This window comes from Nicotiana tomentosiformis, chromosome 3 (genome assembly GCF_000390325.3).
Source record: "Nicotiana tomentosiformis chromosome 3, ASM39032v3, whole genome shotgun sequence".
NCBI classification, from domain to species: domain Eukaryota; kingdom Viridiplantae; phylum Streptophyta; class Magnoliopsida; order Solanales; family Solanaceae; genus Nicotiana; species Nicotiana tomentosiformis.
In genome coordinates this window covers 65,134,707-65,160,329 of record NC_090814.1, presented here as the reverse complement: position 1 = coordinate 65,160,329, position 25,623 = coordinate 65,134,707, and the positions used below count along the sequence as shown (strand labels likewise).

The 25,623-nt window shown below is 38.4% G+C and overlaps 3 protein-coding genes across 3 annotated transcripts; 2 read left to right on the top strand and 1 right to left on the bottom strand.

The window, feature by feature from the left end:
* Positions 1-4,642: 4,642 nt before the first annotated feature.
* Positions 4,643-6,097, bottom strand: LOC138907930 (uncharacterized). Its single transcript, XM_070198556.1, has 3 exons — positions 5,864-6,097; positions 4,799-5,266; positions 4,643-4,690 (listed from the first exon to the last, which is right to left on the bottom strand). Exons 1-3 carry the CDS (start codon positions 6,095-6,097, stop codon positions 4,643-4,645), a joined length of 750 nt encoding a protein of 249 aa, XP_070054657.1.
* Positions 6,098-16,601: 10,504 nt separating this feature from the next.
* On the top strand, positions 16,602-20,075 carry LOC104084838 (cation/H(+) antiporter 15-like). Its single transcript, XM_009588797.3, has 3 exons — positions 16,602-16,974; positions 17,628-18,632; positions 18,723-20,075. The coding sequence occupies exons 1-3, from the start codon at positions 16,750-16,752 to the stop codon at positions 19,986-19,988; spliced, it is 2,496 nt and encodes an 831-aa protein (XP_009587092.1). The 5' UTR covers positions 16,602-16,749; the 3' UTR covers positions 19,989-20,075.
* A 3,361-nt stretch (positions 20,076-23,436) lies between these two features.
* LOC138907929 (uncharacterized) lies at positions 23,437-24,288 on the top strand. Its single transcript, XM_070198555.1, has one exon. It carries the CDS (start codon positions 23,437-23,439, stop codon positions 24,286-24,288), a length of 852 nt encoding a protein of 283 aa, XP_070054656.1.
* The last annotated feature ends 1,335 nt before the right edge of the window (positions 24,289-25,623 follow it).

Here is a 25,623-nt window from a genome sequence, read left to right as displayed (position 1 = left end):
ACTCCTCCCCCTGGTTGACCTCGCTCGGCTCGGGAGCATGCGCCGGTTCCTGTAATTTCTATGCTGCATGCTCCTTCCTTTTGCTACTGGATACTGAGATTGCATTCATCTCCCTTGCTGCCAGTTAGTCACCTCTTATTTGCTTAATTCCCTCAGGAGTTGGGTATTTCAACAACTGATGATATGTTGATGGAACATCCTTCATCTCGTGCAACCACGACCTCCCCAGGATAATATTATAGCCCATATCGCCGTCCACCACTATGAAAAGTATCGTCTTCATCACCCACTCGATATTTGTGGGCAGCAAGATCTCTCCTCGGGTTGTCACACTCGCTAGGTTGAACCCGACGAGTAGTTTTGTGTCCAGAATGACACTTCTGGTGAGCTTGGCTTGCTCCAACACTCTCCACTGGATGATATTGGCCGAATTTCTTGGGTCCACCAAGATACATTTAATTTTAAAATTTAAGACATTTAAAGAGATTACCAATGCATCGTTATGCGGCAGCAGCAAGCCATCCGTGTCTTCCTCTATGTAAGTAATGTTGTCCTCGACGACTTCCCGGAGTCTCTTCTTGTGGGTCACTGACACCTTCGTCTTTTTTTCCACAGAAAATGTCATACCATTAATCTCGTTCCCCCGAAAATCATGTTGATCGTCAAGCGTGAGGGATCTTCTCCTGCTTTTGAAGGTTCTGCATTATCACAATTGCGGCCATAGTTGTTATTAGCTTGGTCACTTAAAACTTCTCTGAGATGACCGTTTTTCAACAACATCGCCACCTCCTCGCGCAGATGCTGACAGTCCCCTATCCGGTGATCGTTGGTTCCATGGTATTCACACTACAAATTAGGATCCCTTTGGTTGGGATCAGATCTCAATGGCTTCGGAAACTGTGCTTCTTTAATGTTCCTCATAGCCGACACTAACTCCACTACACTGGCACTAAAGTTGTATTCGGAAAGCCTGGGGTAGAAAGAATCTCGAGAACCTGATGTCTCCTTATCCTGTAATGACCTATTACTACGGCTGCAATCAGTTCTCTTATCGGTAGCGAATCTATCTGCCAACCAAAAACCTCGGCCGCATCCTTCCGCCTGTTCATAGGGCAAAAACCTCCCCCTTGAAGACCGTCGATCTCTGTCGAAATCATCTTTTAATTATCCTTATTATTTTCCCGGTCTCAGCCTTTGGTTGATGCCAGAAAGCCGAGATGATCATCTTCAATACTTATCATTGACTCGTACCGATTGTGAACATCCATTCATATTGTTGCCTGAAACTCAAGCAAACTTTCTTTCAATTTCCAAAAAGCATCAGAACTTCTCGGATTCAACCCTTTCGTAAATGCTTATGCTGCCCATTTGTCTGGTATGGTCGGGAGCAGCATCCTTTCTTTCTAGAATCGGGTCACGAACTCTCGCAATAATTATGACTCTCCTTATTCAATCCTGAATATGTTGGCCTTTCAAGCCTGTACCCTTCCGGCCTCGGTATGGGCCTTAATGAAAGAATCTGCGAGTATCTCGAAGGAATCTATGGAATGCTCGGGCAAGAGTGAATACCATGTCAGGGCCCCCTTCATGAGGATCTCCCCGAATTTCTTCAATAAGACTAACTCAATCTCGTGCGGAGCCAAATCGTTCCCTTCACCGTCATTGTATAGGTGATGATATGCTCTTGAGGATCTGAAGTCCCATCATACTTCGGCATATCTGGCATCTTGAACCGCTTCGGGATCAACTCTGGTGCGACGCTCGATTAAAGTTGGGTGTACTTCTTTGAATCCGGTCCTTTATTGGTGTTGCATTTGATCCATTTAGGCGTTTATTTACCTCATAAACCGCATGAGTTCAGTTTTAAAGGGATCATTCTCATTGTTATTACCGGATCCGCTACCATCCCCCCCGGTTCTGTTAAAGCCGATTTGGCCTCTCGGGGTTTTGTTATCGACCCTCTGTGTTGTTTGATTTGCGAGAGCACCGGGAGGAGCTGGACCTCGCCCATTCGCATTGTTGGAAGCATCCGACAACACTTGCCTTAATTCCATCATGACTTGATCCTGCTGCGAGAGATGGTCCATAATGGACTTTTGTTTCTCCCTCAGGATCCTTACTGTTTGAACGACGTGCTCATCTTCAGCATTATCAGGAGTTGCCTCTCGAACATGTCATGGATATTGCCCGCCATGAACCGGCGTGGCCTTATCCCCCTCATTGCGGGTATCGCTGATGGAATCTTCGTGCTCAGGCTAATTTCCTTGGGCCTCAACATCGTGTGCGATGTTGACACCGTTATCTGCCATTTTTAATGATTTTTGCTTAGAACAAAGAATCAAACAATGCAGGGATTAATTCAATTACACAACTGTCTAAGCCCCACAGTGGGGGACAAATTGTTTACCTGTAAAATGCTACAGTTTAATTTATACGTGGTTTATAGACAAGTGAATCGATTTGATCCTAAAATAATAAATAAATTAGACAAAAATGTAAGACTTAGCATTAAAATCGAGATAAGACAATAGAGATCTTGAGCCCGGGAGCAGAGCTTCTGGAGGCAGTAAGAGCAATATAAATAAATAAGAAAATAAAATGTTATTGAGCTTTGGACAAAGTATAGTGTATGCTTGTCAGAAAATTCGTGTCCTCTACAATGATGGTAGAGGTCACTATTTATAACTGCACATAGGGAAGAAGGTCCTAGGATCAAGCCCCCCTCTTAAATGACAATTATGAGGACCATTGAAGAATGTGTAACGGTAGGCAGTGAATGCCTTATTCTCTGTAACAGACCATATACTTAGTGCAACATAATATTCTTTATTAAGTTCTACCGGGTGGCAGAGATTTATTTCGCCTTTATGAATATCATTTTCTCCGATAACAAACGAAATCATTGCCTTCAGACCCGATTATCTTCTGTCTTCAGCTCCACGTATCGCTTTCCCATGCGATCATTTAATATGAATAAATTTTACCCTATACATTTTCAGAAATGCTCCTTTTAGTTTATGATTTCAAATTTATGTGACATGACATTAAAAGGGGATGGTTAGAATAATAGTCACGACCCAAACCGATGGGCCATGGTGGGCACTCGGTACCTTACTCAACTGAGTACCAACATAACGTATCTTTCGTATCATACTATCATAGGTTAATTAGCAGGAGGGGCTGTCGTGAGATAAGTAGAATAAAACATGAGGAAATACTCAATATAGAGTGACCTAACCTGATATACCGACTTATACATATGATGTACTGGCCTATAAGGCCGACATGATATATATGACATTTGTCTACAAGCTTCTAAGAGTACATAAATTTCATAAAGGTCGGGACAAAGCCTCTCAATACTAATCAATACATGTCTAAATCATACTGACCAAATAGGCAACTCCGGAGCAAGTGGAGTGCACCAGCATCTTCCACTGAGCTGATAGTCTACTAGGAGGACTCTCAACCTGTCTATCGGGATCTGCGGGCATAAAACGCATCGTCCTCAGGCAAAAGTGACGTCAGTACAAATAAAGTACCGAGTATGTAAGGAATGAACATCAGTAAATAAAAGTCATGAGAAAAACATGGAGTAAAGGACTCGACATGTAAGCATCATTTTCCAACCTTATCTCCATCACAATATACCACAAAACATCTCACACACCTTAATCACTTCATACATAAAACGACAACCAAAGTAGTGTCAAACAACTTTAAAAAATGTAACGACGAACGACCAGCCCACCATTCCGTCATTATGTGGTGTTTATCCATATCATTTTTCCTCCAAAACTCCATTAAACAGTAGCAAAATATATATCCCAAAGACCACACGAAACAGCCCACAAAACAGTCCACTACAAGTCAAAAAACTTGAACTCACGGCTTCCGATCACCGTCCAGTGAGTTCTAACTATTAAGAAACGAATTTTTCAACCTTCCTTGATATTTAAGCACTTAAATACAGAAAGTACACGTTTTATTAACTATAAAGTACCTTCCAAAACTCAAACTACAAAGAAAAAAAGAGGTGATATAGCGATACTTTCGTCGTAGGGATCGTTTTAACGTTATTGCTTCTTGATTTCGTGCCCGGGATGATAATCTTGTTTGAAGCTCTTGTAGAGAGCTTAAGAGTAAATTTAGGGGTGTTATTTGGGAGTGATCTCTGGAAAAATGGAGAAAGAGACGAGATGGGATGTAAATATCCCATTTTTCTTAAAAGTCAAAAAGGTGCTACTTGGCACCCTATGATTGGCCCTTCTTCCAACGCTTATAACTTTTTATCCGGGTGTCGTAGGAACAAACGGTTAAGAGCATTGGAAACTAAATTCCAAGACCGTCAATTTGGTATATAATATATCACAAAAAGACCTCATATATCATATGAAACGTATTTCTCAAAAAGCTCTGTTACAAGGCAAATCCTTAGTTGGTTTTTTCGCAACTTTAATCTGATTTTTCCCAAACTTCATATTTTCTATACAAAAATCATATATAGCCATATTATGACTTTAAAATTATTTAAATTTTGATTAACAAGTCTCCTATTCATTACGTCATCTTGGGACGCACATGGTGTAACAATCTTCCCCCCTTAGAAATATTCGTCCTCGAATGTTAAACTCACAGAAATCTATAGAAATTTTGACAGAGTCTCCTCTGTAACGGTACTACTACTAGCCTGTCACACAGTAAACCCAACAATACAAAGCCACACAGGGCCACAATCATCAATAACACCAATGGCCTCACACGACCAATAGCAACAACTAACATAAGAATCAAGTACCATATACGTACCTAAAGGCTGTGATGTCTTAGTCTGATCCTCCTCTGGAAGTGGAAACAAGTGAGGATACCTAGTCTTCATTTCTTCTTCAGCTTCCCAAGTCCTATCCTCTACATTATTATTAATCCAAAGTAATTTAACCGAAGCTACATCCTTAGTTCTTAATCTCTGAACTTGTCTATCTAGTATAGCAATGGGAGCTTCCTCATATGATAGCTGCTTTGTAACCTGAACATCGTCAACTGGAATGACTTTAGAGGGATCTCCAATACACCTACGGAGTATAGGCACATGAAATACTGGATGTACAGACTCCAATTTGGAAGGCAAGTCTAATTCATATGCTACTTGGCCTACTCTGCATATAATCTTATAAGGTCCAATGTACCGAGGGCTAAGATTTCCTTCCTTACCGAATCTCATAACGCCTTTCATCGGTGATACCTTTAGGAATACCCAGTCATCTACCTAAAACTCCAAGTCTCGTCATCGATTATATGCATAGGACTTCTGACGACTTTGAGCTGCTAATAGCCTTTCCCGTATACTCTAGTCCTACTAACTTAGTTTCTCCAACCTCGAACCATCCGATAGGTGACCTACACTTCCGTATGTAAAGAGCTTCGTATGGAGCCATCTGAATGCTGGAATGATAACTATTATTATCTGCAAACTCAATAAGTGGAAGATGATCATCCCAGCTACCCCTAAAGTCCATCACACAAGCCCGTAGCATATCCTCAAGTATCTGAATAGTATGTTCAGCCCGACCGTCTGTCTGGGAATGAAATGTTGTACTAAGACTTACCTGAGTCCCCAATCCTTTTGTAAGGACCTCCAGAAATTAGCTGTAAACTAAGCACCTCTATCTGAGATAATAGATATAGGGACACCATGAAGTCGTACTATCTCCCTAATATAAAGCCTTGCATAATCCTCTGCTGAATAAGTAGTCCTGACAGACAGAAAATGGGCAACTTTTGTAAGTATATCGACAATAACCCATATAGAATCAAACTTATGTTAGGTACGAGGTAAGCCTATGATGAAATCCATATTAATCACTTTCCATTTCCAAGTTGGAATCTCTATAGCCTGTAATAATCCATCGAGCTTTTGATGCTCAATCTTAACCTGCTGACAATTAGGGCACTGAGCAACAAACTCTGCTATATCCTTCTTTATTCCGTCCCAGCAGTATATTCCCCTGATATCATGACACATCTTTGTCGCTCCTACATGAATAGAATAACGAAAATAGTGAGCTTCCCTCATAACCTGCTGGCGCAACCATGCCATATTAGAACACATAATCGACCTTAATATCTGAGTACTCCATCTCCTGTAATCTCAAATGGTGTATTCTTCTTTTGAGGGGATGTATCTATGTAATGAGCTAACATAAGATTATCATACTAGCGTTCCATCACTTCAGTTACTAAAGAGGATGTTGTCGTGTCCTGAATAGTAACTCCGGTATCACCTGAGTCCAGTAATCGAACTCCAAGACTAGCTAGCTGATGAATCTCATGGGCTATCCCACACTTCTCTGGCTGTAAATATGATAGGCTACCCATAGATCTACGGCTGAGGGCACCGACTACTACATTTGCCTTCCCTGGATGGTATAAAATATCAACATCATAGTCTTTCACTAGCTCCAACCATCTCCTCTGACGTAATACATTGTCACTAGGGCTCACGTCTCATTGGGGAACATCTAAAGTGATTTTCCTAATCCACCTAGGGGTGATACTATACTTCAATAACCGTACTTCATATCATCCCAATATGATTCATCCTATGGGGGTATTCTAATACCGTTCCATCCATGAAATCTCTTTTCTTTAAATAATTACTCAATCAAAGGCCTAAACGTCATCCTCTTATCTATCACTATTACACCCTTATTCTACTACCAGGGCTGCATTTCATCTCTTCTAATTGCTCATATTCTTAGACTCATCTAAGTTCGTTCAGACTGTACCGAACTTTCTATAACTTATGAAAACCACCAGCTCTCTTGTTTTGATGGCTTAATCTCGAGGCCTTACCTGTTCTCGTCACCTTCTCACTCACCTTTTCATATCCTTACTCTTTTCTACCTAAAACCTTGTCTCTTTATCATACTTTAGCTTGCGACCTACACATATATATTTATACTACTCGCAATCTTCCTTTAAATTGCTAGCACCTTAGATTTTCTTTCGTGCCTTCTTAGTTGTATTTAAATATAAGCAATGACTTTTTCTAGTCGTTCTGCCACTTGTTGCATGAATACATGGTTCATCTTAGTGCCCACATATGTTGGAATTCCATGCACCCCATATGGTCTTGAATATCTCTTTTTGATTTTTTTTTTTTCTTCCCGTTCATTAGCCACGATAGGTGCCACTTTCTCATTGAGTGCATACAATGTTGTAGTGGGACTGTTGTTACAAGACCATTTCTTCTTTATGTCACTATGCTTAGGTAGAAGCCTTCTTCCTTATTTCCTCAACTAGTCTTTCTTTGTAGTATTTAAGGAGACCTTCTAGCTCTTGTAAAGTTACGAGCTTGTTATATTGTATACCCCAAGGAATTTTCGATGTTCTTACTCACCTACAAATATCCTAAGTTATATACCTCCATGCCCTTGTGCTCGTAGGGTTACTTCTGAACTTAAATTTTGATTGTCTCCTTAGTGGCACTCTCTCTTATTTCTATAACACTTATACGTTACCTTTAATTACTCCAACTCCTATCTGAATATTTCTCAAGGGTTACGACGTCATATCTGTAGGACTGAATTCACTATGTTAGGTTTCACTACGTCTATCTTGCATGATCTATTTATTTATCTCTGACCTCTTGTCTAGCCATAACTAGGCTTTTCCTGAATCAACTACAGACTACTCGTTGGTCCATTCTCATATCTATATTCTGCATAACCCCTCTTGGGTTATGTCCTTTGTCTTAACTTACGTCTCGTACAGAATCCTTATGTATCAAATGTTCATTCCCACTTATTTATCAATATCATCTGGTGCGGAACCCTTACTGCTTCTCCTCGGCGTCATGCTTGCATAATGTTCTGGAATCATATCATATATGTAGGATCTGAATAGATGCAATCTCATTCCTTTCACCTTTTTACCACATTCTTCCTTTACTATTCCATAATTACCTCTTTATCTTTGGCATTTTGTTTCCACATTTTCACTAATATCTTACTCGCCTTGCGGTAACCCTTCTATACCGGGGATAATTGAATTTCTTACGCACAAGGGTGATACTTAGTGTAACTGGCATACTTAGTCCCTTAAGCTTAACTTGGATCACAATGCTCGCTTTAGGGAAGCGTCTTCCTGAATAACCATTAAAGGTTATTCTTCTGTTGTCCATTCTATTATCGCTGGAACGTGATTTCTAAAATTCTCATGATGCCGGGTATTGTCAAATCATTTGGTCCCTAATTCATATTCATTTTATCTTATTCACTATCTCATACTAATTTCTATTACTCCGGGGTCTAACATTTCCTTATGGTAATCACTTTGGAGTCACCAACTTATTTCTCGAAAGAAGGATATGACTTTATGGCTTATACTCTTCTATTGTTTCAAGGCATGTCTCCTCTTGTCTTTTCCTTCACTTGACTATAGACTCGGTTATCGTGTCATATTTTGATTTACCGTTATCACCCATATATCACATCTTACTCATGATGCTTCATTTACTTTCTTCTTATTCTCATGGTAATATTTCTGTATATCACTTATTATGAAAACTTCTTCAAAACATTCTTTCACTTTTAGCCCCCCTAAATTCAACTCACTGGCTCTTTAGGTCGCCAAACACTCTCTCTTTACTTAGGACGAGAGCTATACAAAGGTAAATATTTATCCCTTCTAGAATTTCAATGCCAATCTTCTGAAATTTCTGAACATTCTAGTATTCATATCTAATTGTACTATTCTAAAGTGCACCATCTGGTGTCTCACAAGGAGAACCATTACCACGTTTGCAATATCCCTTGGAAAGGTGAGCTAATGATAACATTCCATCCAAAATTTTTGGTTACTCTAACCCCAGCTGGATGCTGATATCCCATCCTTCTCTTAAATTATATATGTTAGCTCCCACAGGGCATAACTGAAATGGGTGTTGTCAAGTGAATATATCTTTGTTATTGTTGAAAGTATCTCAGAATGCTTATATTTCTCTGCCTGAATTGTAAATACAGATAATCTTCACTAACTGGGTATTTCGTATCCTTCTTCACCTAGCTTCTTTTACTTGTTGAAACTTGTATTTACCTTCTGATTCTCTCGTTGCTTTTTACCATAGGGGTAGATAGATATTCATGCCTTAGGAGGGCTCCTTATCAAGAGGCTCACACGTCGTAGTACACACATATCTACTGAAGGCTTTACATTTACTCATCATAAACATGACACAAAATCGAGTTTCTCTGACTCAACTCTTCCACAGCCACATTCAATCTCCTATCAACTGTCTTTCTGGATGTAGATGTCATTGTATAATGAATAAAATAGAATTTAGGAATTTGAATTTCTTACAACTGAGCTCTACCACATGATCTAGATTAAGAAGAAAGAGTGATAGTTCTAAATGCCCTGTAGCCTCCTGCTTATAAGTGTGGTGCACAACACACCCATAAACAAGACTCTACTAGACACGACTTGTAGACTCCCTAGGACAGAACTGCTATGATACCACTTTTGTCACGACCCAAACCGATGGGCCGTGATGGACACCCGGTACCTTACTCAACCGAGTACCAACGTAACGTATCTTTCGTATCATACTATCATAGGTAAATTAGCCGGAGAGGCTGTCGTGAGATAAGTAGAATAAAACATGAGAAAATACTCAATATAGAGTGACCTAACTTGATATACCGACTTATACATATGACATACTGTCCTATAAGGCCGACATGATCCTAATATACTCAAAACATAGGCCGACAAGGCCATGCCAGTATCCGTATACATGACATTTGTCTACAAGCCTCTAAGAGTACATAAATTTTATAAAGGTCGGGACAGAGCCTCGCCATACTAATCAATGCATGCCTAAATCAGACTGACCAAATAGGCAACTCTGGAGCAAGTGGAGTGCACCAACATCTTCTGCTGAGCTGATAGTCTACTGAGAAGACTCTCAACCTGTCTATCGGGATCTGCGGGCATGAAACGCAGTGTCCCCAGGCAAAAGTGACGTCAGTACAAATAAAGTACTGAGTATGTAAGGAATGAACATCAGTAAATAAAAGTCATGAGAGAAACATGGAGTAAAGGACTCGACATGTAAGCCTGAATAACTCTGTGAATTATTTAATATTTACAATGCCATGCATATGCGTATAAATGTCATACCATGTATAGGTATATGCGTTCATAACATCATCAAGCCTCTGAGGGCATCTCATCATATCATCTCGGCCACTGTGGGCAAATCATTAACGTATACCAGCTGATCAGGTAGTGGTGCGTATATAACGCCGCAACCTTTTCCCATATCACATATACATATAATATACGCGTATATAACGCCATCTGGTCATGGGTCAATGTATATGTATACATGAATGAAATGCATAAGAAGTACGTTAATAAGATTTCTCAAAATGTCATAAGATCATTATGCCTTTGATTAATATCATGAAATAAACTTTATCAACTTACATATTTTCCTGAGACCCATAAACAGATGATAGAATAATAAAACACATGGGAAATCAAGAATATAGACATCCCTAGTATTTCTATGAATATAGTCATTTATGAAAGTTGCATATTTGCTCGTTTCGTTTGTATCGTACGGATCATGCCAAAAGCAAAGGAGGGATAACCTTAACATACATTAATTCCATTTAGTCCTTAATACCTTCCAAGAAATTATTCAAACAACTCAACTCAATCTACCATAGCATAAGGAGATTTAAAATCAGTGTTGAGTAAAGGCTAAGTCCGCAACTTAAACTAGTAGCTCGTTTACGTAAATTTGGGCAGCATCTCCCTTGTAACTAGGCCCTCCTCCAATACCATATACCAACAACAATAAGAATACAACAATAAAAACATGTAAGCATCATTTTCCAACCTTATATTCATCACAATATACCACAAAACAGCCCGCACACCCTAATCACTTCATACATAAAACGACAACCAAAGTAGTGTCAAACAACTTTAAAAACTGTAATGACGAATAACCAGCCCACCATTCCGTCATTATGTGGTGTTTATCCACAAAATTTGTCCTATAAAACTCCATTAAACAGTATCAAAATATACAGCCCAAAGACCACACGAAACAGCCCACAAAACAGTCCACTACAAATCAAATAACTCGAACTCACAGCTTCCGATCACCATCCCGTGAGTTCTAACTATTAGAAAACGGATTTTTTAACCTTCCTTGATATTTAAGCACTTAAATACAGAAATTACACGTTTTCTTAACTATGAAGTACCTTTCAAAACTCAAACTACAAAGAAAAAAAGAGGCGATATAGCGATACTTACGTCGTAGGGATCGTTTTAACGTTATTGCTTCTTGATTTCGTGCCCGGGATGATAATATTGTTTGAAGCTCTTGTAGAGAGATTAAGAGTAAAGTTAGGGGTGTTATTTAGGAGTGCTCTCTGAAAAAATAGAGAAAGAGACGAGATGGGATGTAAATATCCCATTTTTCTTAAAAGTCAAAAAAGTGCTACTTGGCACCCTATGATTGGTTTTTCTTCCAACGCTTATAACTTTTTATCCGAGTATCGTATGAATGCACGGTTAAGAACGTTGGAAACTACATTACAAGACCTTCAATTTGGTATATAATATGTCCCAAAATACCTTATATAACATAGGAAATGTATTTCTCAAAAAGCTCTGTTACAAAGCAAATCCTTAGTCGATTTTTCCGCAACTTTAATCCGATTTTTCTCAAACTTCATATTTTCTATCCAAACATTATATATAGCCATATTATGACTTTAAAATTATTTAAATCATGATTAACAAGTCTCTTATTCATTCCGTCACTTTGGGACGCACGGAGTGTAACAATAATAATGGTAGAAGAGCAAACAATCGCCACATATTATACTCGGATTTTTGAGTTTTGTGATTATTTCGCGGATAAAAAATTATACTCAGTCAATTAAATTTTTATATGATAATGTAATTTACGTATTGGGTAAAATATGTTATGACACGTGGTCGTCTGAGAAAGGGATACGTGGAGCCCAAGTATGGGTGTTTAACGGGCGGGCTGGGACGGGCCGAACACAAAAAAAACCAGCCCGTCCGTTTAACGTTGCGGGTTGTTAGCGGGCTGTATTTTTTTAGATTTTTTTTGTCCGTCCGGATTCGGGCTAAGCGGGCTGAACCGGGCCGTGCAAATTATTTTTAAAGTAAATTTTGGTTTTCTTATTCAATGTTATTGATACTTAAGTGTTTTGCAAACTTTTAAGGCTTAGAATTAAACTTTGAAGTTTAAAGTTTTAAATTTGAAATTTGAATTTTATAATTTTAAAATTAAAATTTGAAAGTAAGTGGCTATAAAAAATTATTTAATAGGACCAATAGACAATATGTAAGAATCAAGCTCCGAAAACTTTTATTTGATATTTTTATTGAATAATATATAATACTTCAAATTAAGTTGCAAGTTCTTTTTTGATTTTTTTATTTTTGAACTTGCAAATTAAAAGTTTACAACAATTATAAAAAAAGAAAGAAATAGTATATCACATGCTTTGCATCATTTTTGTAAGTTCATCCATGTCAACATGAGGTTCTTGGTTTCCAACATTGGTTGAATCAGAGCCATAAACCATTATATCTCTAATTTCTTGGTCCTCCGCTTCATCTACCTCGTCACGCCCTTGATTTCGCCGTTCTAATCTTATCCAATCTCTGAAGTACACTAGAATTTCCAAAGTGTTGCTGCCCAATGAATGACGAGTATCTCCTAGTTGCTGCCTTGCTTGGCTAAATGCGCTCTCTGATGCGACTGTTGAAATCGGTACATTTAGCATGTCTCGAGCCATGGCCGAAAGAATAGGAAATTGATTTGAGTTGCTCCTCCACCAACCTAGTGGTAGAAATTCCTTTGTGCGGGGCTCTGCTGAGTTTTGTAAGTAGAATTAAAGTTCATCAATATTCCTGCTACTGGTTTGTTGATGCTCCCCTAGTGTAGACCAAATCAAATAATCTTCAACACCATCATTATCATCCAAAGCACTGGTCCCAGATGTTAAAACTGAACTTGAAGGAATATTTGCATCTACAACAGAAGAAGCATCAACAATGTTAGCATAATAATTATATAATGTTTCTAAATATTTGTATATATCAGAAATACAAGTGTCAATATCAGAAGTTTCAGTTAGTCCAATATCCATATAAGAATATAAAGTAGTGATTAATTGGCGACAAGTGACCATTTTGATAGAAGGGTTTAAAATAGCACCAATTAGGTAAATAGGGGGAATTGGGTAGAAATATTTTTTAAACTTATCTAGCATAGATTCAACAACAGAAGTATATCCTTCTTTCTTCTTCAAATTATGAAGTAAAAGAGAAATTTCAGCAATATGAACTAATCCATTTGCAATAGTAGGATAATAAGCTCCAGAAAGCTCAAGTGTAGCCACATAAAATTTTTATAAAAACTTTACAACATCTTCAATGACATCCCAAGTTCTAGATGTTAACAAACGGCTATGATCGGTACAATAAGAATTAGCAACTTCAGTTATAGGCATTCTATATTTATAACAATATTTTAAGAATAAATAAGTATAATTCCACCTAGTAACTATTTCTTCGGGCATGAGCTTTGGTTTTAGTCCATAGTGTACACATTTTTCTTTAAATGCATTTAATCTAGCACTTCTATTATTTTCTTGAATTACACCAACAACTCTTCTAATTAAAGTGATATCATCTCTAAATAATTCAATGCCACTTTTTACAATCAAATTATAAATATGACATGTACATCTAACATGAAATATTTCAGGAAGTGGTAGGTGTAGATGCAATTTTAATATTGTAATAGTATCATTGTTGTTTAAAGCATTATCAAATGATACACACAAAACTTTTTCTGCAAGATTATAAAATATAGCAACTTCATGGATATTATTACTTATAAATGCACCAGTATGACTTTGATCTTCTTCATATTTAAAAGCAATAATACATTTTTGCATACAAAAATTATCATCTATCCAATGGCATGTAACAGTTAAATAATCATTACTATTTACAACACGACCAATATCAGAAGTAAGAGAAATTCTAAAAGAAAGACTGGCGAATAAATAACATATATATGTCTGATATTGTCCAAAAAGCCTAAAGATATCAGCTCTACAAGTACTTCTAGGAATACATTTAAACAAAGGGTTATAAATTCTTTGAATATAAGTAACAAGCTATGGTGAAGCAGCAAAACTAAAAGGTAAACAACCTAAAATAATCATTTTAGCTAATTCTTCCCGATCTTTCTTAATATCGTATTTACCCGTTAACCCTCCAGTACCCGGGTTAAATTTTTGTTGCTCATCTTCCTTATCTACTCCCCAATCAAGAGGGTGGTTGTCTACCATGTGCCTACGAAGTTGACCCATTCTCTCTCCCTTACCGGTCTCATGTTTATAAATATCCTTACAAATTCTACATCTTACAGAATTTTTATCTTCTTCTAGTCTGTCAAAAAAATTCCAACACTTACTTCTTAATATTCGATTTTTCTTAATAGGGAGGGGAGGCCTACTTGTATTACCACGTCTTCCACCCCTAATATTTTGAGTTTGACTAGCATTATCAGGTGTAGCTGGTGGTGTTTCAAGATTATCAGGTGATAGAATATCATCTAAATTATCATCTAAATCATCATCTATACTATAATTTTCTTGAAGTCGCTCATAATCTACATTAAAATTTTCAGGTGAACTTTCAGAAATATGTGTAAAGCTACTAGAAGAACAAGCACCACCTCTTGATCTTTTGAAAGTTTTTTTACTACCACCTCTACTAGTGCATACTTTTTTGGCTGCTCTAAATATATCCATTATGTAAATTAAATTAATAATTCTAAATAATAAAATAAGTGTACACCAAAGAAGAGAAAGATATGGAATGAGTGTACCGGAATTCCGAATGCCGCACTAAATTTGATATCAAAAATCAAACTTCAATTGATAGATCGATACTTGATAGTTGATACCACACTTCACTTGAATACTTGATATTTGATAATAATCATTTTGTAATGGCTAAACTAAATATTTGATGAAACTTGAAATAATAAGTAATTGAGAATTTAAGAACAATAATCAATAATATCAAGAGAGAATTGAGAGAGAACTAGAGTAGTAAGAGAGTGAATTGTGAGGAAAAATGAAGAAGAAGGGGGGCTATTTATAGTTTTTAAAAGGTTAAAATTGTAATTTATCAAATATTAGGGGTGTGGGGGCAATTTTCTTAAGGGGGTAGGCCGAAATTGCCATTTCTGCAAAAAAAAGGCCGTTGGCCAACAGTCATATTTGAATTTGACCGTTGGCAAAGGTAAAAAAAAAAAAAGTTAAAAACCGGGCTGAACCGGGCTGTAGCCCGTTAAAAATCCGTTAACGGGCTTAGCGGGTTCCGGTGCACCGGTATCAAAAAACTGTTCGTTTGAAACCCGCTCCCCGCCCAACCCGTCCCAGCCCGCCCCCCACGCTACAGTACCGGGCTGACCCGGACTGAACCTGGTTGTAAACGGGTCAGCCCGACCCAATTAAAAGGTATAAGCCCAAGACAGGGAGATGACTGAAGACTGAAGGCAACTGTTTCGTTTGTCACCGGGAAGAATAATGCTCATAAAGATGTGATAAATATTCTTCTCCCGGTAGCATTCAATAGAGAATATTCATAGCATTAAGGGCAGTTATCCGTTACAAGGAATTTGACATTTATGTTCACCGTTACATCTTCATAAATGCCCTTAATAATTGATATTAAAGAAGGACACGGCCCTAGGACTTTCTTCATAGCTATAAATAAGGGGGAGGGAAATTTTCTGGCAAACTTATTATATTTTATACAAAGCTCAATCCAATTTTATCTTCTGATTTCTCGATTCTTTTGTTGTTATGCCCGGAAACCTTATTCCCGGAATTGTTGCTTTTGCTGTTTCGTCTATATTTTAAGGCTAAGTATTGAGTAACTCTTCAATTATTTATTATTTCAGGATCAAATTAATTTACTTATCTAGAAACCACGTATAAATTCAACTGTACCATTTTACAGGTAAACAATCTACACGACCGAAATCTAAAGTTTATTTTAATATCGAAGTATCCCATTTTTATGTTAATATTTCTTCCTCTCTTTTTTTTTTGTGCTAATGGCGAAGCCATTTATTTAAAACAAGAATTAAAAAGTGTTAATATTTCATCTTCATAGTCACTAGCTCAGACCTTTTCCTCTGAAAGATGTTTACTGTAATATAATAAATATTCAACGTATCCATTTTAAGTTTTCTCTTTCTTTTTGCTAATGTTAGCGTCGCATCAAGTCTAATAACCTACTATATAGTTACCAAATTCAGTCTAAATATGAACTTCGTATTTTAATACTACTGATTTATACTAATCACCTCCCCCTCTGTTTTTTCTTCAAGCAAGGTCCCTTAAATTGAGCGATGTAGGTGGAGTGAAAATAGTATTACGTGTCAAGCTAATATCATCCGTTTAATTTATAAACCATTTACTCATAACAAACTTAATCCACCAATCATGAGTGAAGCCTCTCACTTAGTGCATGGAATAAGCAAACTTTCATCTTTCTATGTCCATCTTCATCATCTCTTGCAATTCTTACCCTGAAAGAAAAAAAATAAGAAAGTTAAGATAGAAAGAAGAATAAGCACAAATAATACAAAACGTAAGAATGGGGAATGCAGCAGTTTTGAACAACACCTCAACATCTACTGCGCAGAATATATGGTGCTATGATCCAGAAGATGTCTCCTCCAATGGTTACAAAGTCCGCAACCCTTTAAAGTTTCCTGCACCTCTTATGGTTTTTCAGCTTTCTGTAATCTCATTAACCTCTCTCCTCATTGATGCTGGCCTCAAGCCTTTAGGTCAACCTTCCCTTGTCGCCCAAGTTCTTGTAAGTACTTTTCTTTTCATTATCAACCTTAATTTGGATCCATATCACAGTAGAAATTAAAATACATAATAGCGTCTAAAATGTTTTGTATCAACGTACGTATATTAAGTTTAGAAATATTAGAAGGGGACCCTTGGATCAACGGTCAAGTTGTATCCATGTGACCCGTAGGTCACGGGTTCGAGCTGTGTGGAAGCTGCCTACATCACATCCCTTGAGGTGCGGCCCTTTCCCGGAACTTGCATGAACACGGATGCTTTGTGCACCGGGCTGTCCTTTAACATCTATAATTGCACTAGGCTTCTGAATTATTCAACATTGAAATATGAGGCTAGGCTTCTGAATTATTCGACATTGAAATATGAGGCTAAATTGGTCTCCCATTTTTTCAATGGACGTTCGAGGAATTGTAATAAAATGGAGTGAGATTGTCTTTATTATTTTATTCACATTTCCAGCTATGATACTAAACTTGCAAAGTTAAATTAATACTGAAAAGATAACTATGATGTCCCCAATCGGTTCCTATTTTTACTTGTCTTTTGATTTATTTGTGTTGACTGATAAAAAGGGGTGAAAACTTCCTTTTGCTCGTGTAATACTGTTCTTGAAGTGATGAAATATGAGCTAACAATTTTTGAATTGCAACTCAGGGTGGTATAGTATTTGGACCATCAGTATTGGGACATCTTGAATCAGTGAGAGAAACCATGTTCCCGACGCGAGGTGTTATGGCATTAGAAACTGCAGCAACATTTGGTGTTCTGTTCAATCTTTTCGTCATAGGAGTTGAGTGTGACTCGAAAAGGATGTTCAGGCCAGGGAAAAAGGCCATTATCATTGGTGTCACTGTAATGTTCACCTCACTGGGATCCACTATGGCGCTAGCGATGCTTATAAAACATTTCATCGTTTTGGATCCTCTTCTTGCAAAAGCTCTGCCTATTGTAGCAGCTTCACAATGTGTTATTGGTTTTCCCAACGTATGTTCCCTTCTTAAAGAGATGCAACTTCTCAATACTGACCAAGGCCGCCTAGCCACTTCTTCAGCTATGTTTTGTGATATAATTGGCTTAACCTTGGCTTCAGTAGGTTTTATAAAGTTGCAGTTGGAGAAAGAACATACTGTGGCGCAGAAAATGGGTTCGATTCTCTCGCCTTTGATCTTAGTCATATTCACAGTTTTTTCCATTAGGCCTGCAATTAAGACGACATTAAGACTTAGACCAGAAGGAAAACCTGTTGGGGAAAACTACTTTGTTTGTGTCTTAATACTTGCATTGTTGTACATATTAACTGCTGAGACGATCGGGCAACACTACCTATTTGGATCACTTGTGTTAGGAATGGCTATTCCTGAAGGCCCGCCTTTGGGCGCAGCTTTGATCAGGAAACTTCATTATCCAGTTGGCAAGGTTTTGTACCCGGTTTTTCTCACCACCAGTGGCCTCAAAACAGACATTTTCACCATTCATTTTAAGTCCCTATGGGTTATTGCCCTTCTAGTTCTCTTTGGCGTCCTCGTCAAGATTGTAATAATGATGATCATAACTCGCTACACGGGATTAACCATTCAAGACTCTGTCATTCTTGGTCTGATGCTGAATGCTAGAGGCATCTGTGATGTTGTTTTCTTTAACTTATGGAGAGTTTCACAGGTGACATTTCATCAGCTTTTCTTTTTCTTTTCCCCAAATTATTCCAAAAAGATTTACTAAATGATTTGATCTCTTTCTAATCAATGCTAGGCTCTATCAGATGAACACTTTGCAGTGGCTATCATGCTCTCTGTTGTTTCAGTTATGGTGGTCATTACACCGCTAATAAGATTTCTCATTCGTGCTCTCGAACAACAAGCTCCAACGATGAGAAGGACGATTCAGCATTCAAAGCCTGACTCAGAGCTAAGGATATTGGTCTGCGTTCACGATCTACAAAGTGTGCCAACTATGGTCAACTTGCTTGAAGCATCCAATGCAACAGAACAAAGCCCCGTTGGTGTCATAGCTCTCGTCCTCATTGAGCTCGTGGGTAGAGCCGCTCCTCTTCTTATCACGCATAATCATTCGCAAGGAGCCATCCCTCAGGATGCTTCAATATCATTGCAAATCATCAATGCACTTAGACAATATGAGCTTGCCTTTGAAAGTTGTGTCACACTTCAACCATTCATCGACATCACACATTATGAACTAATGCCAGAGGACATTTCTCGCTTGGCCCTGGACCAGAATGCTACCATTGCGATCCTACCATTCCACAAGCATTGGGAAATCGATGGTTCCATTGGAACAGTAAGTCGTGCCATCCAAACTATCAACACGAAAATTCTCAGAAAAGCGCCTTGTTCTGTGGGCATACTAGTCGATCGTGGAATCCTAAAGGGATCCATGGCGACACTAAGCAATCAGGGCAACATTTACCATGTTGCTGTGGTCTACATTGGAGGTCCCGATGATGCAGAATCGCTAGCCTATGGTGCTCGAATGGCTAGACACAAAAACGTGTCGATAACAATCATCCGTTTCCTTATGTTCGGGTATGACAATGCTAGAGAAAGAAAGTTAGACAACAGCTTGATTGAAGCAGTCCGATATGAAAACTCAACGAACGAGAATTTCGTATACGAAGAACACGTTACGAGAGATGGGGTTGGGCTATCTGCTTCACTTAGGGGATTAGAAAATAGATTTGATTTAATAGTTGTAGGGAGGCACCATGAAGATTCTCCTTTGCTAGTAGGACTTGGGGCATGGAGTGAATGTCCAGAACTTGGTGTGGTGGGAGATTTCTTGGCTTCAGCAGATATTGGATTAACAGCATCAATTCTAGTGGTGCAGCAGCAGAGAATTAGAGGGAAGTTGATGAGCAGAACAATGAAACCAGTAGTTAACAATCAAGATGGACAATATCCTGACATGAATAATGCAATTAATAATGGGATATCAACACCAAGAGTCTCAGTCTCTAGTGATCATCCAAGATGGGAAATCACTATAGATAGAACTAATTAGGTTTCTGCATGTACAGTACAACCGCCGTAGTTTTGCTCGTTGTACAGTACTATGAATTAAATACAGCAGTAATATTTATTTACAGGATGATACGTAGAAGAATACAGATTCGATTGATTTATGGGTGAAAAATTAGTTTTCCATCTAGTTTTAGTCTAAAATTTAATGACCCCTCGAATTACCTTGTCTCCTTTTCCTCAATTCCTCCTTATATGTGTTGATTACATTTAGAAAAGACGTAAAAATCACGAAAAGTATTTTACAAAATTGATTAAAAAGAAAAGATAATAATAAAGAAACACATAAAGAGAAACACTTGGGGGTCGTTTGGTTCAGTTTTAGGATATCCCGTGTGATAATTCTAGGATATATGTCCCATGGTATTATCTATCCCACCTTCTATATGGAATAATTTCATACCACCATTTTTATATAAAATTTACACCGGTATTAACTAATATCTATAATCAACCATAAAATAACTATAATTCTAAATATATATTAAGATAAATATCTTTATTCCGGTAACACCACTGATCACGCCCAACTATGCTTTATAAAAAGGACTAAACGGTCGTTGCAAATATAATCCGGTTTACGAGTTTGGAGTCGAATCCCACAGAGAACTAAGGTTTAGCTACAATTGTTCAATATTGCTAAGAAACACAAGTCCAAATAATTTCCTAGTTATAAAGATTTGATTTTTTATTTCTACTAATTAACTAACAAATATTATTGATGTGTGGCTATAATTCATGGTTTAGCACATTATTCGCCTTGCATTTTTATACGCTTTAATGATAAAGTACACCTTATTTGCGTGTAATAGAGTCCATTTTATGTGTAGGTAAATTGGAGATAAAAGTAGAAGAAAAAGGAGACCTACAAGTCGAAAGCGGGCGCGGGAGCAGTGAATGAGAGAACCTGGCGACGCCAGGCTTGAAGCTGGCTTTAGGCTAGCGTTGCAAGGCAAAGGCCAAGCAGAACCAGGCATTAGGCTGGCGACGCCAGGCTTGGGGCCAGGTCCAATCCGAGTTTTGAAGACTTAATTCGTCTCCGGGTTTGACTAGGACTTGGCCTACACGTTTAGGTCTTCTCCTACACATATAAATAGACCTAAAAACACCATTTGGGAGGACTTTTGCAACCGGAGGCAAGAATAGCTTGTGAAATCACCCGTTGGGAGTTAGAATCATCGATTTTTACATCTTTTAATATTTACTCTGTATTTTAATTATGCAAAATATTTGGGATATTGTTACGATGAGTATGAGTAGCTAAATTCCTAATCTTGGGTTTTGATGAAACCTATTGAATGATGATTTTCTTGTTACGTTAATATAAATTTGCCGTAGTATTTTCTCTATTTGTTCAACTATATTATTCATGAGGTTGATTGAAGGGCCCTCAATTAGCTGTGCCTATTTAGTATGTATTACTCGGGAGAGAGTGCATATTTAGGTAGTTGTTGAATAACATCACTCCTAAACATATATGCAGGATCAATACGGAGGTTTAAAGGTGGGATTAGGGATAACGAAACCTTGATGCGATCTGAGTAAGTTGTACTTAATGCCAACTAGCGTAATTCGGGAGAATATGTCTAGTAAATTGTGGTAATTACTCGGGAGAAAGTTACGACAGTTAGAGTGCTCATGGTCGATAAAGAAAACTTAGGCAAATTTGTAGAAAACGTAGCGAAAAAGATTCTAACAATAGGGAAAATCACAACCTTAGATCATTCCAATTCTTGTTTACAACCCGTTCATAGTTAGTTATTAATTATTTCATTTTCATTACGTAATATTTAGTTAATAAAACCAAAATTGTTACTTAAATATTTCTGAAGATTGATTGCGTGAATTTGTGCGAGTCTAGTAGCTGTGTTTGATAGGTTAATTTTCTGTTGGATTCGACTCCGGACTTGTAAACCGGATTATATTTGCAACGACCGCTTAGTCCTTTTTATAAGGCATAGTTGGGCGTGATCAAATTTTGGCATCGTTGCCGGGGAATTAACGGTGTTATTAATTGCAGCTAAATGAAGTGCTAGAATTCTTAGTGTAGTCAATTTTCTCCATTCTAAACCAAATACATTGAAATTTTAACGTTTGTAGTCTTGGGTGTTACAGGTGCATGCCTAGGAACTCCTCAAGAACTGGTGAATTGATCGAAGCGTTATCAGATCCTGAGAAAGTTTTCAAGGGACTAAATCGTGCAAACAAGAAAAGCAAACAGCAACGAAACTCGACAGAACAAATCGAACCAGACATGGCTGACGGAATAGAAAATCCAATCAACAACAGAAACAATGAGAATGAACCAAACAATCGGGGTGTGGTGCCTCTTGTACCAGAAACAACATTATATGATTGGGCACAACCCACCGCCGATAATCTGGCAACCGCAATTGTAGTCCCTCTGATATAAGCAGAATCATTCCAAATCATAAACAAGATGCTATATTTGTTGCAGAATAAAGGACTATTCTCAAGGTCACACATTGAAGATCCTCAACAGCACATGGAGAATTTCCTGTCAATATGTTTAACGCAAAGGCAACCTAACGTGATACCAGACTCAATAAAGCTTTTGTTGTTCCCATTCTCGCTGTCAGGAGAAGCTCAGACTTATCTTAATTCACTCCCTATAAATTCCATCACTACTTGGGAGGAATTAGTCAAGCAATATTTGAACAGATTTTACCCACCAAATAAAACTGCCCAACAGATTGATGATATATTGAGCTACAAGCAGAGACCAACAGAATCACTATAAGAAACATATGAGAGGTTCAAGGGCATGATGGTTAAGTGTCCACATCAAGGTATTCCAGATCAGATGTTGGGGCAGAGATTCTACATGGGACTAGCTGACAGCTTAAAGGCCAATGTTGATGCTTCAGCAGGTGGAGCATTTTTGAGTAAAACGTTCGCAGAATGCAAGATCCTATGATAAGATGGCACAAAACTCAGGATGGATGACAAGAGCCTCTACGATCACTCCGGTAGTTCACTCAGTGGCTTTGGACCCAAACAACTCCATAACTGAGAATGTGGCCACTCTAATGACACAAATGAGTATCCTCACCAAAAAGATTGATGAATCAGGCCAGAAGCAGCAGGTTCACATAGTTGACACAACTAATGGGGGCTTATGTACACCATGCATTAACCAACCATATGTTTGCTCGTGGAGTGCGGAAGGTGACAACCAGCAATATCTGGAAGATATGAATTATGTAGCCAACTATGGGGGACAGAGGCAAGATGGTCAGAATTGGGGTCAACACAATCAATAATATAGACCAGCGCAACAGCAGTACAATAACAACAACAATCCTGGAGCTATGCGACCACTGGGTCAAGTTGCGCCTTACCAAAGGCAACATGGCTACATCCAGCAAAATCAGCAGCTGACTTATCAACAACCTCAACAACAATAGATTATGAGACCAGATGATAGGTTTACTAAACTTGAGGGAATACTGGACAGCAACAACAGAATGCTGCAGCAATTGATTGGGTCCACGGGAAAAATACAACAGAGGGTAGATTCACATGAATCAGTGATAAATGGTATTGAGATTCAATTAGGACAGATTTCTATGGCCCTAAAAAATCGTCTCCAAGGGAGGTTACCTGCAGATACACAAGTCAATCCAAAAGAACAGGGCCCGAAACAGCTTATAGCAGTGAGTCTACGAAGTGGTAGAGACCTAGATCTGGAGCAAGGGATGGCTCGCGAAAGCCGGCCTACTGAAACACTTGTGCCAGTACCCTTTGAGATAGATGACTCAACATGGTTAACAGAGGTGATGGTACAACATGCACCAACTGAAATAAGCAAAGAAAAAGAAGTCGCGAAGGAAACTGAGTCAGAGCAAGAGAAGGCAGTAGAAACAGTGCCAGAGCAGGTTCAAAATCAAATCACAGGAAAGAAGCGGCCTCCAACACCCTTCCCCCAGAGATTGGCCACATATCAAAAAGATGAGCAATATAAGAAATTCTTGGAGATGTTGAAGCAAATTCAGGCAAACATTCCATTGATTGACGCCTTAAAGGAAATGCCTGGTTATGCAAAAATGATGAAGGACTTGATGTCTCGTAAGTTGGACTTTCAAGACTTGGCCACGGTTACACTGACTCAGATATGTAGTGCTGTTGTGAAAAGACCCATAGCTAAGAATTTATCTGATCCAGGGAGTTTTACAATCCCATGCACAATAGGCAACTATGCGTTTGCTAAGGCACTTTGTGATTTGGGGGAAAGCATAAACTTGATGCCCTTGGCTATCTAAAAAAGGCTAGGCATTAGAAGAACTAGACCCACGTCTATGTTATTACAGCTGGCCGATCGGACAGTGAAGAGTCCCTCTGATATCCTTGATGATGTATTAGTACAGGTGGGGAAGTTTGTTTTCCCAGCAGATTTTGTCATTCTAGACTATCGGGTTGAAGAGGAGATTCCCATAATTTTGGGAAGGCCATTCTTGGCCACTGGGAGAACCCTAATTGATTGTGAATCCGGGGAGCTAAAGATGAGACTGAACGATAAAGAGATAACGTTTAATGTGCAAAAATCTATGCGGTGACCTAGTGAGTTTGCTAACTGATCTCTGATAGAAGCTGTGGATGTGATCTTGGAGGAGGAAGATGAGACTCTGAACGCAAAAGACCCTCTAGCAGCATACCTCATGAACTTAGAAGAAATGGATGGTGAAAACTTGACAGTGTGGGTTTTGGCCGTTGAAGGGCGAGGGTACTGGAAAAGAGAGCTCGAATTCGAGCCCTTACACTTAGAAGAAAGAAAAACACCTCCAGCTAAGCCATCAGTTGAAGAGCCACCACAGTTGGAACTAAAACCGTTACTGTCTCACCTCAGGTATGATTTCTTGGGACATAAATCCACTTTACCTGTTATTATCTCATCCAGTTTGTTAGATGTGCAGGCAGGATAACTTTTGCATGTGTTAATGGAATGCAAAACTGCAATTGGCTGGACCATTACAGATATTAAGAGGATCAACCCGACATTTTGTATGCATAAGATTCTACTGGAAGATGGGCACAAACCTTCCAGAGAACATCAAAGAAGGATAAACCCTAACATGAAAGAAGTGGTGAAGAAAGAAGTGATCAAGTAGTTAGATGCGGGAATCATCTTCCCAATCTCTGACAGTAACTGGGTCAGCCCAGTTCAGTGTGTGCCAAAGAAGGGTGGAATGACTGTAGTGCCCAATGAGAATAATGAGTTGATCTTGACTCGTACAGTTACGGGTTGGCGAATTTGTATGGATTATAGAAAACCGAACACAGCCACCCGGAAAGACCATTTTCCTTTACTATTCATTGACCAAATGTTTGATAGATTGGTAGGGAGGTCTCACTTCTTCTTTTGGATGGGTATTTAGGGTATAATCAGATTTCCATAGCCCCTGAGTATAGAGAGAAGACATCATTCACTTGTCTGTATGGCATCTTTGCCTTTCGGAGAATGCCGTTTGGCCTATGCAATGCACCGGCCACCTTTCAGAGGTGTATGTTAGCCATTTTCACTGACATGGTTGAAGATATTATGGAAGTCTTTATGGATTATTTCTCTGTGGTAGGGGATTCATTCGAAGACTGTCTGC